The 12764-nt window shown below is 40.8% G+C and overlaps 1 protein-coding gene across 2 annotated transcripts in view; it reads left to right on the plus strand.

Moving 5' to 3' along the window:
• The window catches only part of kirrel1b (kirre like nephrin family adhesion molecule 1b), a 96177-nt gene that overhangs the window by 66432 nt on the left and 16981 nt on the right, over positions 1-12764 (plus strand). For both annotated transcript variants that reach the window (XM_037787571.1, XM_037787573.1), the window contains exons 3-9: positions 565-714; positions 2250-2407; positions 5413-5563; positions 6255-6360; positions 8442-8590; positions 9197-9324; positions 10485-10611. In XM_037787571.1, coding sequence (XP_037643499.1) covers positions 565-714; positions 2250-2407; positions 5413-5563; positions 6255-6360; positions 8442-8590; positions 9197-9324; positions 10485-10611 — 969 coding nt within the window. The remainder of the gene's footprint in view (positions 1-564; positions 715-2249; positions 2408-5412; positions 5564-6254; positions 6361-8441; positions 8591-9196; positions 9325-10484; positions 10612-12764) is intronic.

Genomic DNA, 12764 nt, shown 5'->3' on the forward strand with positions numbered 1-12764 from the left:
AACTATGTTCCCACAGATTTTAAGACATTCTTCATAACAAAAAAAATATCATAATAAGGGAAAAAATGCCAGCTCTAAAATGCGAAGCTGGAGCTTTTTTTCCCCTGTGAATTTACATTTCCGCCTAGTTTTCTAAACAAGCAGATGGAAATAAAAAGTTTTGTTCCAAAACCTGAAATAAAGTTATTTTTTTCAGTGTTACTACCGGCAACCCATCACTCAGTGTTTCTAAAATAAAAGTGATATGATCCTCAGACACAGATCGTTTGTGAAGGCATTGCTATTATGATGATTCATGACTGTAATAGCAAGGTGTAATGTGTCTCTTCCTTCATGCCAGCAATCGTTTTAAAACAGCAGGTCATGTTTTCCAGTGGTGGTACCACTATTTTTAAATTACATTCCAGTAGTTAATTTTCTAAACTCGTCAAGCTTTTCTGACCTGCAAATAAGCATGCATGACTCACAGTGAAGCTAAAACAAGTGCATGAATCACAAAGTGGTGCCTTAAACTGGATGTCTCTCCATGTATTAAACTGTAAACCTGTTGTGTGTCTCCTGCAGCGTGGCCCAGGTACCGTGTGATTCGGGCTCTGGACATCGGCCAGTACAACTTGGAGATCTCCAATGCCGAGCTGTCTGATGACTCTCTGTACGAGTGTCAGGCCACAGAGGCCGCCCTGCGCTCCAGGAGGGCCAAACTCAATGTACTCAGTAAGTGAACTGGCTGCAGATAAAGGGGCCATTTTCTTTTAACCAGCACAGTTTGAGCAAAGGACCTTTTCATTCCAAACAGACCGGAGACGATTATCAAATCAAAGAGAGAAAGGGAACAAGCTTTAAACTCAGCGGCACCTTTACGGATGAGCAGTGTGGTGAAAGTGCATGATCAATTTATATGCATACATGTTAAGACCTTGGTTCAAGTGGCTCTACACTACTGACTATATTTGATGCATCATTCATACATTAAATCCAGGCGGCTACCTCAGGGTCTGAGAAGTGAAGTCAAGGTAGAAGTGCCTTAAACTTGCATTCTGTCTAAAAGCCAGCAGGGGGCGACTCCTCTGGTTGCAAAATGAAGTCTGATTGTATAGAAGTCTATGAGAAAATGAGCCTACTACTCACTTGATTTATTACCTCAGTAAACATTGTAAACATGATTCGCTACCACGGCGTTGTCCGGTCTGGGAGTTGTCCGTGTTTTCGTCTTACAACTTTTATCCTTTTCACAGTGTGTTTTCAGTTCATGAAAGTTAATTGTAAAAATGTTTTGTTCCCTAAAAATGTCTTATTCAGCATTTGGTTGTACTCCACCCTCTCGTGTCACTTCTGGTTGCAAAAGAGCAAAATTTAAATTTTTCACTCTGTTGTTATTTTACACATTGCATAAAGGTCTAAAAATACATATACACATGCACAAACAGGACCTATATACTATACATGCATTAGAGATGTTCATGGACAGGCACCCTGAGCAGTCAATGGGTGATGCCACGCTGACTATGTCCACTTCTTATATACAGTATGAATAAATCTTTGGGTTTTCTATCTGTTTCCATCAGCTTCCAGAATCCATGAGTTTCTTTGGTGTTGGAAACATATTCTGCCATTATTACAACAAAAAGCTCACAGATTCAGGTGAAGCTGCAGATGGAGAAAGTTAAGGAGAAACACCATAAACAGTCAGTGTTATGTGGCTCTTGAGCAAGACATGTAATGTATCTCCTTAGTCTTGTGGAGCTGCCCATCTCACTAGTTACCATGGACATCTTAACGTTATAGCCATAACTTTATATTTAGCAGGGAGTTGCTCTTGATTCTGCAATACTGATGGATATAGGAAGAATGAAATATAGAAGAGAAACAAAATATAAGATAGGAATTTAGAAATCGCAAACTACCAACAGCAAAGAGGTTAAATGTCAGCAGTCTTGGATATCTAAATTTCATCCTGATTCTCCAATAAGCGTAACAGTTTAACATTACATGTTGCTGTTGCATGGTGAAACCATGTGCTGTATTTCCAAAATGTGAACTATTAAGGAACACAGCCTTGTTTTAAGTATGATAGTAATGCTTCTTGAGGAAATTCAATGTTTTAAGTTGAAGGAATTCGTCCCCCCCAAGTTGGACAGTATTATGTGTATGTATATGTACATGTACAGGTTTGTCCGTATGCGCGAGTGCACACTTGCATAAATGTGTCCTTTTTAAAGCTTGGATTCATGTGTGTGTCTCTCCTCCAGTCCCCCCCGAGGACCCGGTGGTCGATGGAACCCCGGAGCTCCTGCTGATGGCCGGGACTCCGTTCAACCTGACCTGTGTGACCCGCGGGGCCAAGCCTGCAGCACACATCCAGTGGACCAAGGATGGAGTCGCTTTGGAGGGGGCCTTCCAGTCCACGGTGACTCACACACACCCCATGCACACATGCAGATAATAGCAAGCACACGTGTGCAAGTCATGCAACATAAACCCCACATAAAACCATGAAGAGATTATTACACTAAAAAGGAGATCTGCATAATCTCGAATGCCTTCTGGTGGCCGCAAAAACACATCGTGGTACCTACAGTCTGCTCCTCAATAGCAGCCACTCTCAGTCTGCTTGTTTGTTTGTTTATATGCTTTTTGCCGTGGGCACTGCAAAAGGGAATTACAGTATGCACATCACCCCTGGAGTCCTGCATTAGGGGAACACAGTATGCAGTGCAAAGTCAGCACAAGACTTTCTTGGTTCTTGGTTGACAAAATGAAAACATCTAAGCAGATGGGGACCATATTTAGTATTTAATGCTTACAAATTGCAGATTCTGACCTGATAACCACTGGGCAGCAGCATGTTGTGCCTTGCAACCTTGTAGAAGACGATTAATACAGCCTATATTTTCAGTAGTGTCAATGAAGGAGCACAAATATCACTGAAATGCTTCTATATACCATATCAAATTAATTACTTTGCCAGCAATTGTCGACAGTATTTAACTCTGTAATGTGATGGTTCAGTCATCCACACTCTGTTACTCTGTTACTCTAAAACTGTTACTCAATATTTAGGAGCTTTTTAAAGAGACAGTTCACCCCAAAATCCAAAATGCATATTTTTCCTCTTACTTATAGTGCTATTTATCAATCTAGATTGTTTTGATGTGAGTTGACGAGTGTTGGAGATTTCGGCCGTAGAGATGTCTGCCTTCTCTCCAGTATAATGGAACTAGATGACACTCGGCTTGTGGTGCTCAAAGCGCCAAAAGAATACATTTAACAACACCTCCAACGCTCGACAACTCACACCAAAACGATCTAGATTGACAAATAGGTAGGAGGAAAAATATGTATTTTCGATTTTGGGGGTGAACTGTCCCTTTAAGATTTCAGTTGATTTGTAAATGAAGTGTTGCAGCATGAGGACAATTTGGGAGAATCAATGTAATTGTACCTCTGGTTTCTCTAAGAGGTTTTAAAAGTAAATGAAAGGTAATGAGGTTTGGAATGAAACCTGATAATACCTTCATGGTTACTTATACTTTTATCAGGTCGTAGGTTCGATTCCCACTCGGGCCACATCCTGTAATTAAGTTAAATGGATGTACTTGTGGTATTTCAGTAAACTTTATATTCACATACGTACTGATTCTAAACCATTAATGTATTTAAATACATAATATGCATAAGTTCCATCTTTGACTACAAGAAAAGAGAAGCACATGTGGATATAGAACACACACATCCTAGAGACATTCTGTCACTTTCTCCACTTTTTGGTCGTGACACAACTTGAAACATGCACAGATCCAAGACATGTTTAATTAACTCCCGTGCACAGCCACAGACTCTCTCTCTCTCTCACACACACACACACACAAACACACACACACACACACGCATAGGCAGGAACTGTGCTAGGTGACACTTACAGTCACAGCGATATATTTCTCCCACAGTCACACTCTTCACACTGCCGTATATTCTCCTACACACATGAAATTATGCCTGCGAGCGCACACACACACACACACATCCACACACGCACACACACACGCACACACACACACACACACACACACACACACTCACATATGCACACTCATGCTTTCATATGCACACAGAAGCAGCAGCAAACACTGACTCACACACTCAAACACAGATGTTTTTACATCTCTTGCAGCCAGTTCTGTGCCCCCCCCACACACACACACATGCTCATACATATTACATGATGCTCTTATGTTATCGCGTTACTGACCACGCATTTACACTACAGTGAAGGCCGTACACACTTTCATGACAGATTTTGTGGCTGCATTGTGAAAGCAAACCACCTCCAGAATCCAACAAGACTCTCACTTTATAGACACTATGAAATGTCAAACCGTGAACAATGCCTATTGCAAATTCCCAAAGCCGAAGATGACGTCTTCAAATTGCTTCTTCTGTCTGATCAATTGACCAAAACCCCAAAATTGATTTCATCTAGACTGATATAAAAGTGACTGAGGAATGAATGAAATGTTCCAGCACTACTGTGTTTCTTATTCACACACGTATTCAGCTCTCATTTGAATGCAAGGTCCAGTGTCTCTATAAAACTGAATTGCTTGTATTGGAAGAACATTTTGCAGACACTTATTTTCCTGCATCAACATTAAACGTCTGAATTATGATGATAAAGTGCAAGAACACCGATTTCTATAAAACTGCTCCTTTAAGCTCACTTGCTCACCTCCTTTCTTTCCTGTCTGCTACTTAAAATAACAGCAGACTACTTTAAAACCACTCTCCTTAAGTTCACCCGCAATGTGTGGATTTCAGTCTTTTGGTTGGCTCTAAGTTGGGTCTAGGTTGATCTGACTGTAGTGCCAATACAGTCGACTGTTATCTTAGAGATCAATATCCTGTGGATGCTTCACCAGAAATCTGTCACCCATCTTATGTGCGAGAAGGTCAAGAAGATCCCACTCACCTCCGTTTAAGCCTTTAAGGAAGCTGGTCAGCTCCTTCTTGCCAATGGCGAGTATGTTAACACCCTAAGCCCATTAACTACTATGGTGCCTCGCTTGGTTTTGGTACTGTGTATATGCACTTTTTCAATTTCCAACTTGTTTCTTTCCTGCATCATGTCGAAAAAATATTTTTTTCTAACTTCAGATTGCAGTTTCTATTTCAATATTATGCTATTTCTTGATCCCTCTTGGCTCCATTAGTAACCCTCCTATGTCTCTCTCCTTTCTCCTCCCCTTCTTCTCTTTTATTTCTCCCATGATATTTCCCGTTTCCTACATTTTTTTGTCCTTTTCGTCCTTCCCCATCCACCGTGCTCCTCCTCCTCTTCTTTGATGTTTCTCTCTCTGCTCCCTTCCTTAAATTCTACCATCCTCTCCTCTACCTCCCTGTTTCTTTGGCGAACAGGAAGTGCTACCTGACAGGAAGAGGGTGACGACCAGGAGCTACCTGCCCATCACACCAGTCGACACCGACAGCAGCCGCAACTTCACCTGCGTGGCCAGCAACCCCGCGGTGCCGATGGGCAAACGAGCCACTGTTACCCTCAACGTCCACCGTAAGTTGCCCTTTTTCTCTGTCAGAGTGTAGAGGTTCACAGGCAGAGCTGTTTTTGTGTAGTCACATAACAAAATCACGCTATAATTTTAATTAGCTGCCCCAGCACTTGCCAACTTGAATCATTATCGAATCATTATCGAAGAACAACACACGTACTGTGCATATGAATTTACAGCCACTATGTTTTTTCACCATTCTCAAACTTGGGCTGGTTCCAGGTTCGATTTAGCTGTTTGCATTGATTTGGCACCATGCATCTTTGGAGCCAGTAATTTTCTCCTAAAGCCAGTTAAGCAAGTTGATTTTCTTCAACATCTGGAAAACCTGATACTTTTAGTGTTTTAAGGGATTTCAATTGTGTCCCTGAAGAAATAAGAAATGGTTGCTCACAAGGAAACTGCAGTTTGAATTTTCGATCAAGAAGATTGATGTGTTTTTCCAACACGGTGTCGTTTGTAATTACTGGGAGAATAACTGCAGTAACAGTAGATGTAGAATCAGTGCCGTGTTAGTACAGAAGGCTGTAGAGTCGTGGGCTTTTGTACTACCAGAATTTATTGTGAAATTTATAGTTTGTGTGACTTATTTGTGAGGGAAATGAATCCTCATGCTGCATGGCAAAGCTGAAACACAACAAGCATGCCATTTACCTTTAGTTGTACATCAAATATGTATCTCTCCCTGTGTAGACCCTCCTATGGTGACACTGTCCATCGAGCCTCGCTCTGTTCTGGAGGGCGAGAGAGTCACCTTCACCTGCCAGGCCAATGGCAACCCTCCCATCATTGGCTTCAGGTCTGGATGACATTTTTACCAGAATTTAACCTTAAAGGTAGCCGACTATGTGGAATATTCATGACACTAGTGGCCGTTAAGTGAACTGCAGTCAGCATCCTGTTGCTCGCACGCGTGCTCACACTCCATCGGCGTGAGCAAGCATCCTGGGTATGACGTGACATTACATTGCAAACACATATCATATTTAGAATAGTGTTACTATCTATAATGTTCCTATTAGGCCTGTCAATCGATTAGAATATTTGATTAATCGCAAATTAATCTATTCAAAATGTATCTTAAAGGGAGATTTGTCAAGTAATACTCTTATCAACATGGGGGTGGGCAAATATACTTGCTTTATGCAAATGTATGTATATATTTATTATTAAAAATCAATTAACAACACAAAACAATGACAAATATAGTCCAGAAACCCTCAAAGGTACTGCATTTAGCATAAAAAATATGCTCAAATCATAACATGGCAAACTCAAGCTCAACACACAACAACAGCTGTCAGTGTGTCAGTGTGCTGACTTGACTATGACTTGCCCCAAACTGCATGTGATTATCATAAAGTGGGCATGTCTGTAAAGGGGAGACTCGTGGGTACCCATAGAACACATTTTCATTCACATATCTGGAGGTCAGAGGTCAAGGGACCCCTTTGGAAAATGGCCATGACACTTTTTCCTCGCCAAAATTTTGCATAAGTTTGGAGCGTTATTGAACCTCCTTCACAAGCTAGTATGACATGGTTGGTACCAATGGATTCTTTAGGTTTTCTAGTTTCATACTATACCAGTATCTTCATCCTAGCTTTAAAACTGAGCCTGCTACAACCTAAAAATTGCAAGTTGAGTTAATACGTTAAAACAATTAGTTGCGTTTAAACAAATTTGCATTAACACGTTATTACTGCGTTAACTTTGACAGCCCTATATTTTATTTGGACCCCTTGGTTTCATGATACTAACTTTCCATTTTGCAAATTACTTCATCAGCTGGCGTTGGTTGCTTTGTAACGTTAGCTGATAAAGTAATTTGCAAACGGCAACTAACTAGCCAACTAACCAGCCAGATCAAACCAGGGAGTCTGGAAGAATTAGCTGACGAGAGGCAAGCCACACGAATAAACGTCACATCCTTTGGGTTTTTCCACCAATACTGTCCCGAGTCCTTCAGATAGAAATCAGTCCAAAGGCAACTATGAAAGTCAGGGAAGGTCTCAGTTTTTAAGTTGCGCTGCAGTCCGTTCACACATTGGCAAAACAAAATGATTAATACATAACTGCTTCACATAGTACCTGTAAATAGAAAAACTGAGTTGACTTCAATATCTAAACATTCTGTACTATTTATCAAACAATCAATATGTTTCTACTCTATTTGACAGCATTGTAGCAACTTTATGTCCAGTTCAGGACTTTTTGATGATGGTCATTGTTTTTTGGGGACAGTGTTTCATTTGATACCTGCAGTCCAACATCAGGAGCCAGACTGCAATTCTGTTTAATGCCAATAGATTTCCTTTCATCTCTTCCAATCTGCTTGTAACCGCCGTCTGGAGGCGATCCTGAATTGTAATTTCTGCTTGCAGAACAGAATTGGTGAAAGTATCGAACGTTTAAACAATTAAACACCGACTTTAATCTTAAGTGACAGCGCTGAAGCTCTGAAATTGCTAAATGCTGGACTTAAACGCGGTGGTTTTAATCTGAGGTTTGAGACTGCACCAGAGGGTCCCAGAGTGGGAGCACTGCCAGGCACTTAGGCACTAAGCCTATTGAGTGTATATTAAAATGTCATCTAATGGCAGATGTGCAATATGGTTATATGATTTTGAGCCATATATCTGGATAACAGAAATAAAAAGGAATGTATTTCTTTAGCTTGCAATCATTCCCTCAGGTTTTGACATCAAGGCGTTTTAAATGCTAGTTTAATAGCTTTAATTGATAATATAAAAACACTCATTGTCTAACATTTGTATCACCACCAAAAATATGCTTTTGAGATCTCCTGCCGACAAACACACATAACAATGATTTGTAACGCTTGAAAACTTGTTAAATGGTGATGTTGTTCTCTGTCAGGTGGGCAAAAGGCGGCGTGCTGCTGGAGGGCGCCAGGGAAAGCGTGTTTGTGACCACAGCAGATCACTCCTTCTTCACTGAGCCTGTGTCCTGTCAGGTTTTCAACGTTGTGGGAAGCACCAACGTCAGCATCCTGGTGGATGTGCACTGTGAGTAGAGTGCAAACACTCCTGAGCTGAGTGGGACTCTGATGATATTTATGTGCTCTAGTAACTATATTTGTCAGTATTTGTTTCAAGAGCCACGCTGCATTTATTTTGTTAGTACACCGTTTTCCTGTATTGTGCAGAATGCATTTGCAATAGATGGTTACTGTTTAATCTCTTCTCTCAGAGTCAGTTTAAATCAATACAACAAAGTTTTATGTCATTTATTACTAGTTACTGAAAATATTTAGATAAAACAATTTAATTAATTGAAAAATCAGAAAAGGAATGAAGAAAAGGTATGTCCGTTTCACTGTTAAGAATTACAGGGCGAAGAGGAAAATGTACTATATGTGTTTTGTAGTGACGTTTGTCACTTGTTATCCTTACTGGCGTTACGTTGTTTCCGTACATATTTTACTAAGTATACATACTTATTTTATGTAATTGTTAATAAGTGTGTCACATCACGTTTTGCCTCGCTGTCGTCTGGTGGACAGGTGGGTCTATTACACGCTTTGGTGTGATATCGGGTTGTATTATACCAAGTCTGTATTTTATTAAAAAGTGTCTGCATACAGGGGCTTTAATGCTTATATTCTCTTTCAGTTGGCCCAATACTGGTAGTGGAGCCCAGGCCAGTTACGGTAGATGTGGACGCTGACGTCACTCTGAACTGCAAGTGGTCTGGAAACCCCCCACTCACCCTCACCTGGACCAAGAAGGGCTCCAGCATGGTGAGAACAAACCATCAAACCTTCCCCCCGACTTTTGACCCTGTATATATTTTATATTCATGCCAGATTTTTAGTTTTTATTTCACTTAAATGTGACAGATAGAGAGGCGAAGTTCTGCCTCTTCCGTTGGACCACCATGGGACCTTATTTCGGAAGAAATATGTGCGGTAGTCACTGGCAGAGACAAATAATGTTTTGATCCCGTTTCAATGGCGCCATGATTCACACATATGACGTCGCAATTTGTCGTAGGTTTGTTGTAGTATCATTTAGCTTTGTGTGAAAAAACTCAGTGAACTACATCTCTTGTCTCGCATAATATACCAATATGTTCCACGCAGAAATGAAACGTTATCTTACCTGATGTGTTTTATCCAGTGACTCCTGGTTTTTTTATCAGCCGGGATGTGAAAGAACGAGTGAGACCCGTTGCTGATGTGGGTTCATCCCAGTAAGAAACACACAGGCATTGTAGCTTCAGAGAGAGCGACTTGACTTACATGAATTTTGGGAGCGTAGTCTTTCTACCTACGTATTTTCATAGTCTTATACTTCAACAGTTTTACGACAAACTGCGACTTTCTTGACTTGCAAAATGTTGATTTAAATTGACAAACATCATATGTGTGATTCATGGCACAATTCAGACAGGATCAAAAAAATATTTGTCTCTTGCCGTTGACTACCGTTCATATTTTTTCCGAAATAAGGTCCCATGGTGGTCCACTGGAAGGGGTGGGACTTCATCTCTCTATTTCAATGTATGCAGGAGGAAAGAGAAAGTCAGAGCATCTCATATTGGGGTTAATCCCACTCTTAGAACTACGGCCAAATCCTCCATAAAACAAGCCTACTGTATATTAATGTCCGAGACCTAGACTTCATAAATGTTTGCTCAGTTGTAAAGCACACGATAAGAAGTGAGACTCCGTCTTCATATCTTAAATCTTTAATTCATGCCTAACAAGTTGAGAAAAGCTCCAGGAAAAAAACTAATGGAGCCTGCTGAGTAAATCAACATGTTTTATGAATTAAATATAGATCTCCCTCCCCTCTTTTTAACATCTCTCCCGGTCTGTCTATCTCCACTCTCCACCTCACAAAGCTACTCCTATCCTGCTTCTCATGCATACTTATACTTGTTTGTGTGTGTGTCCAGGTACTCAGCAACAACAACCAGCTGTATTTGAAGTCAGTGAGCCAGGCTGATGCAGGCCAGTATGTCTGCAAGGCCATCGTGCCCCGGATTGGAGTGGGAGAGACTGAGGTTACACTCACTGTCAACGGTCAGTTACCATCCAATTACTTTGCTATTAATAACAGTGCTGATATTAGCAGAAATTATAAGAAAACAACATGTAGAAGAGAACTTCTTATACACAGCAAAGCGCTGCTTATGTGTCAAACAAATGAATAATGAACCCACATGGACCTCCTTGTTGTGTTTGTTTAATCTATGATCATTCTATACATCATACACGTATCTGTATCTCTCCAACAGCTGAAGCCACCGTATGTACAGAGTCAAGTACTGCGTGGGCAACAACCCAGTCTGATTCATTCAAGCCCAAGCCTGACCCAAACCCCACTGCTAATTCTTCAGCCCTAAACGGGCTCAAAGCCAACATTTCAATGTCAAAACTCTCTCCCCGAGAGACCGGCAATTACTCAATAAATCAAAGCTGATTCACCAAGAACACAATGACGAAAAGGGAGTTCACAAACGCTCTTTAAATCTTCGCCAACTGACAAAGGGCGACATTCATTGGCACGTCCTTGAGCTTGGTGAGCTAGTGGCTACTTTCGTTCACTAACCGGGCAATAAAGTGCTACAGAAATGAGTCCTAAAACCCAGAAATGAGTTAGCATTATCCGGTTCCCTTGGCTGAAAGTCAATGGGTTTTTTAATGTTTTTTTTTAATTAGATGCCTGAAAAAAGGTCAGTGGTTAACACAAGCTTAAGAGATTTTAACGTTTTGTTCTACAATATAAAATACATAAATAAATACCCTGTGAATTTTGAAGGTTTTATGTGTCTTAAAAAAGACGGTTGCTAACATCATGCCCACTCGTTCACCTTTACAGCCTTGGTAAATGGTAAATGGACTTATATAGCGCTTTTCTAGTCTTCCGACCACTCAAAGCGCTTTACACTACATGTCAGTATTCACCTATTCATTCATACACTGATGGCAGAGGCTACTAAGGTGCCAACTTTGCCCATCAGGATTTAATCTAAATACTCATTCACACACCGATGGCTATGCCTCTGGGAGCAATTTGGGGTTAAGTGTCTTGCTCAAGGACACATCGACATGTGACCCGGAGCAGCCGGGGATCGAACCACCGACCTTCCGATTGGTGGACAACCTGCTCTACCCTCTGAGCCACAGCCTTGTTATGTATACTCTCGATCATGTGACCTTGGTGTAGTTCGTTTATAGTCTAACATTAGCTTTTTATTTCTGCCGATTGCATTCACACTTCAGAAATCATAAAAGTGGTGTTCATTTGTGAAGATTATCTTGCTGAACAAAACGTGTAAGTATCATAAACGTGTGTTTGCCACAGAGCTTTTTTTCTGCAATAATCCAAAACCCAATGAAAAAATCCCATTGGCTTTTTGTCAAGGGAACCAGGGCAATGCTAACTTCCTGGTTGGCCTACAAAAATATGTCATCCTTGGAGCACTCTATATGTTAATACAGATAATATAAACATAAATATTTGCAACATACACTCCTTCTCCCAACTGAATGCAAAATATGATGCATTTTGTGGAGAAGAAGAAAGTTATTGGATGGTACAACACAGCTAATATGATCGCTTTCTCTGTTTTGGGTCCTCAAGCTGTTTTTTTACATAACTTGACGCAAGAGGTTATAACCATAGTCCTACTGTAGTTACTTATGGCATACAGTAGGTTTTATTCCATACTTCAGCACCGGATTTCACCATTTGAACACTAGACACATCATACATGATCCGGCTGTATCGTGCATTAATTATAGTCCCCGCCGTAGTTGTGTTTACATTCTTTCATTTACTTTGTGAAGCAGAGCGACGGTGGACTACACACATACTTATATAACGAGTTACATCCAGGTAACCTTCACTTGGCCTTGACTCATTACTGAATAAGAGACTACTGCTGTGCAATGGCTGCGTTTAGGTTCTTTCATCCACTGTGCAATATGAGCAATAATATTCGGTGAGTAGGTTTCCAGTGGAGATGCCTTTGCAGCAGTAGATGAGTCTTTCTTTAACTTCCTTGTGGTATCTCTGCTGCCTCCATACCTTTGACGTTTTGTTCGATTTTTGAAGAGACGCACATCAGCTACAGCGTAGCATAATGTGTAGCTCTGAAGTATAAATAGGTGGTCAAGAGCGTGAATTCCAGGGTCAAAGTTCACCCCACACAAAAGAACCATATAACATT

Source organism: Sebastes umbrosus, chromosome 12 (assembly GCF_015220745.1).
Source record: "Sebastes umbrosus isolate fSebUmb1 chromosome 12, fSebUmb1.pri, whole genome shotgun sequence".
Lineage (NCBI taxonomy): Eukaryota > Metazoa > Chordata > Actinopteri > Perciformes > Sebastidae > Sebastes > Sebastes umbrosus.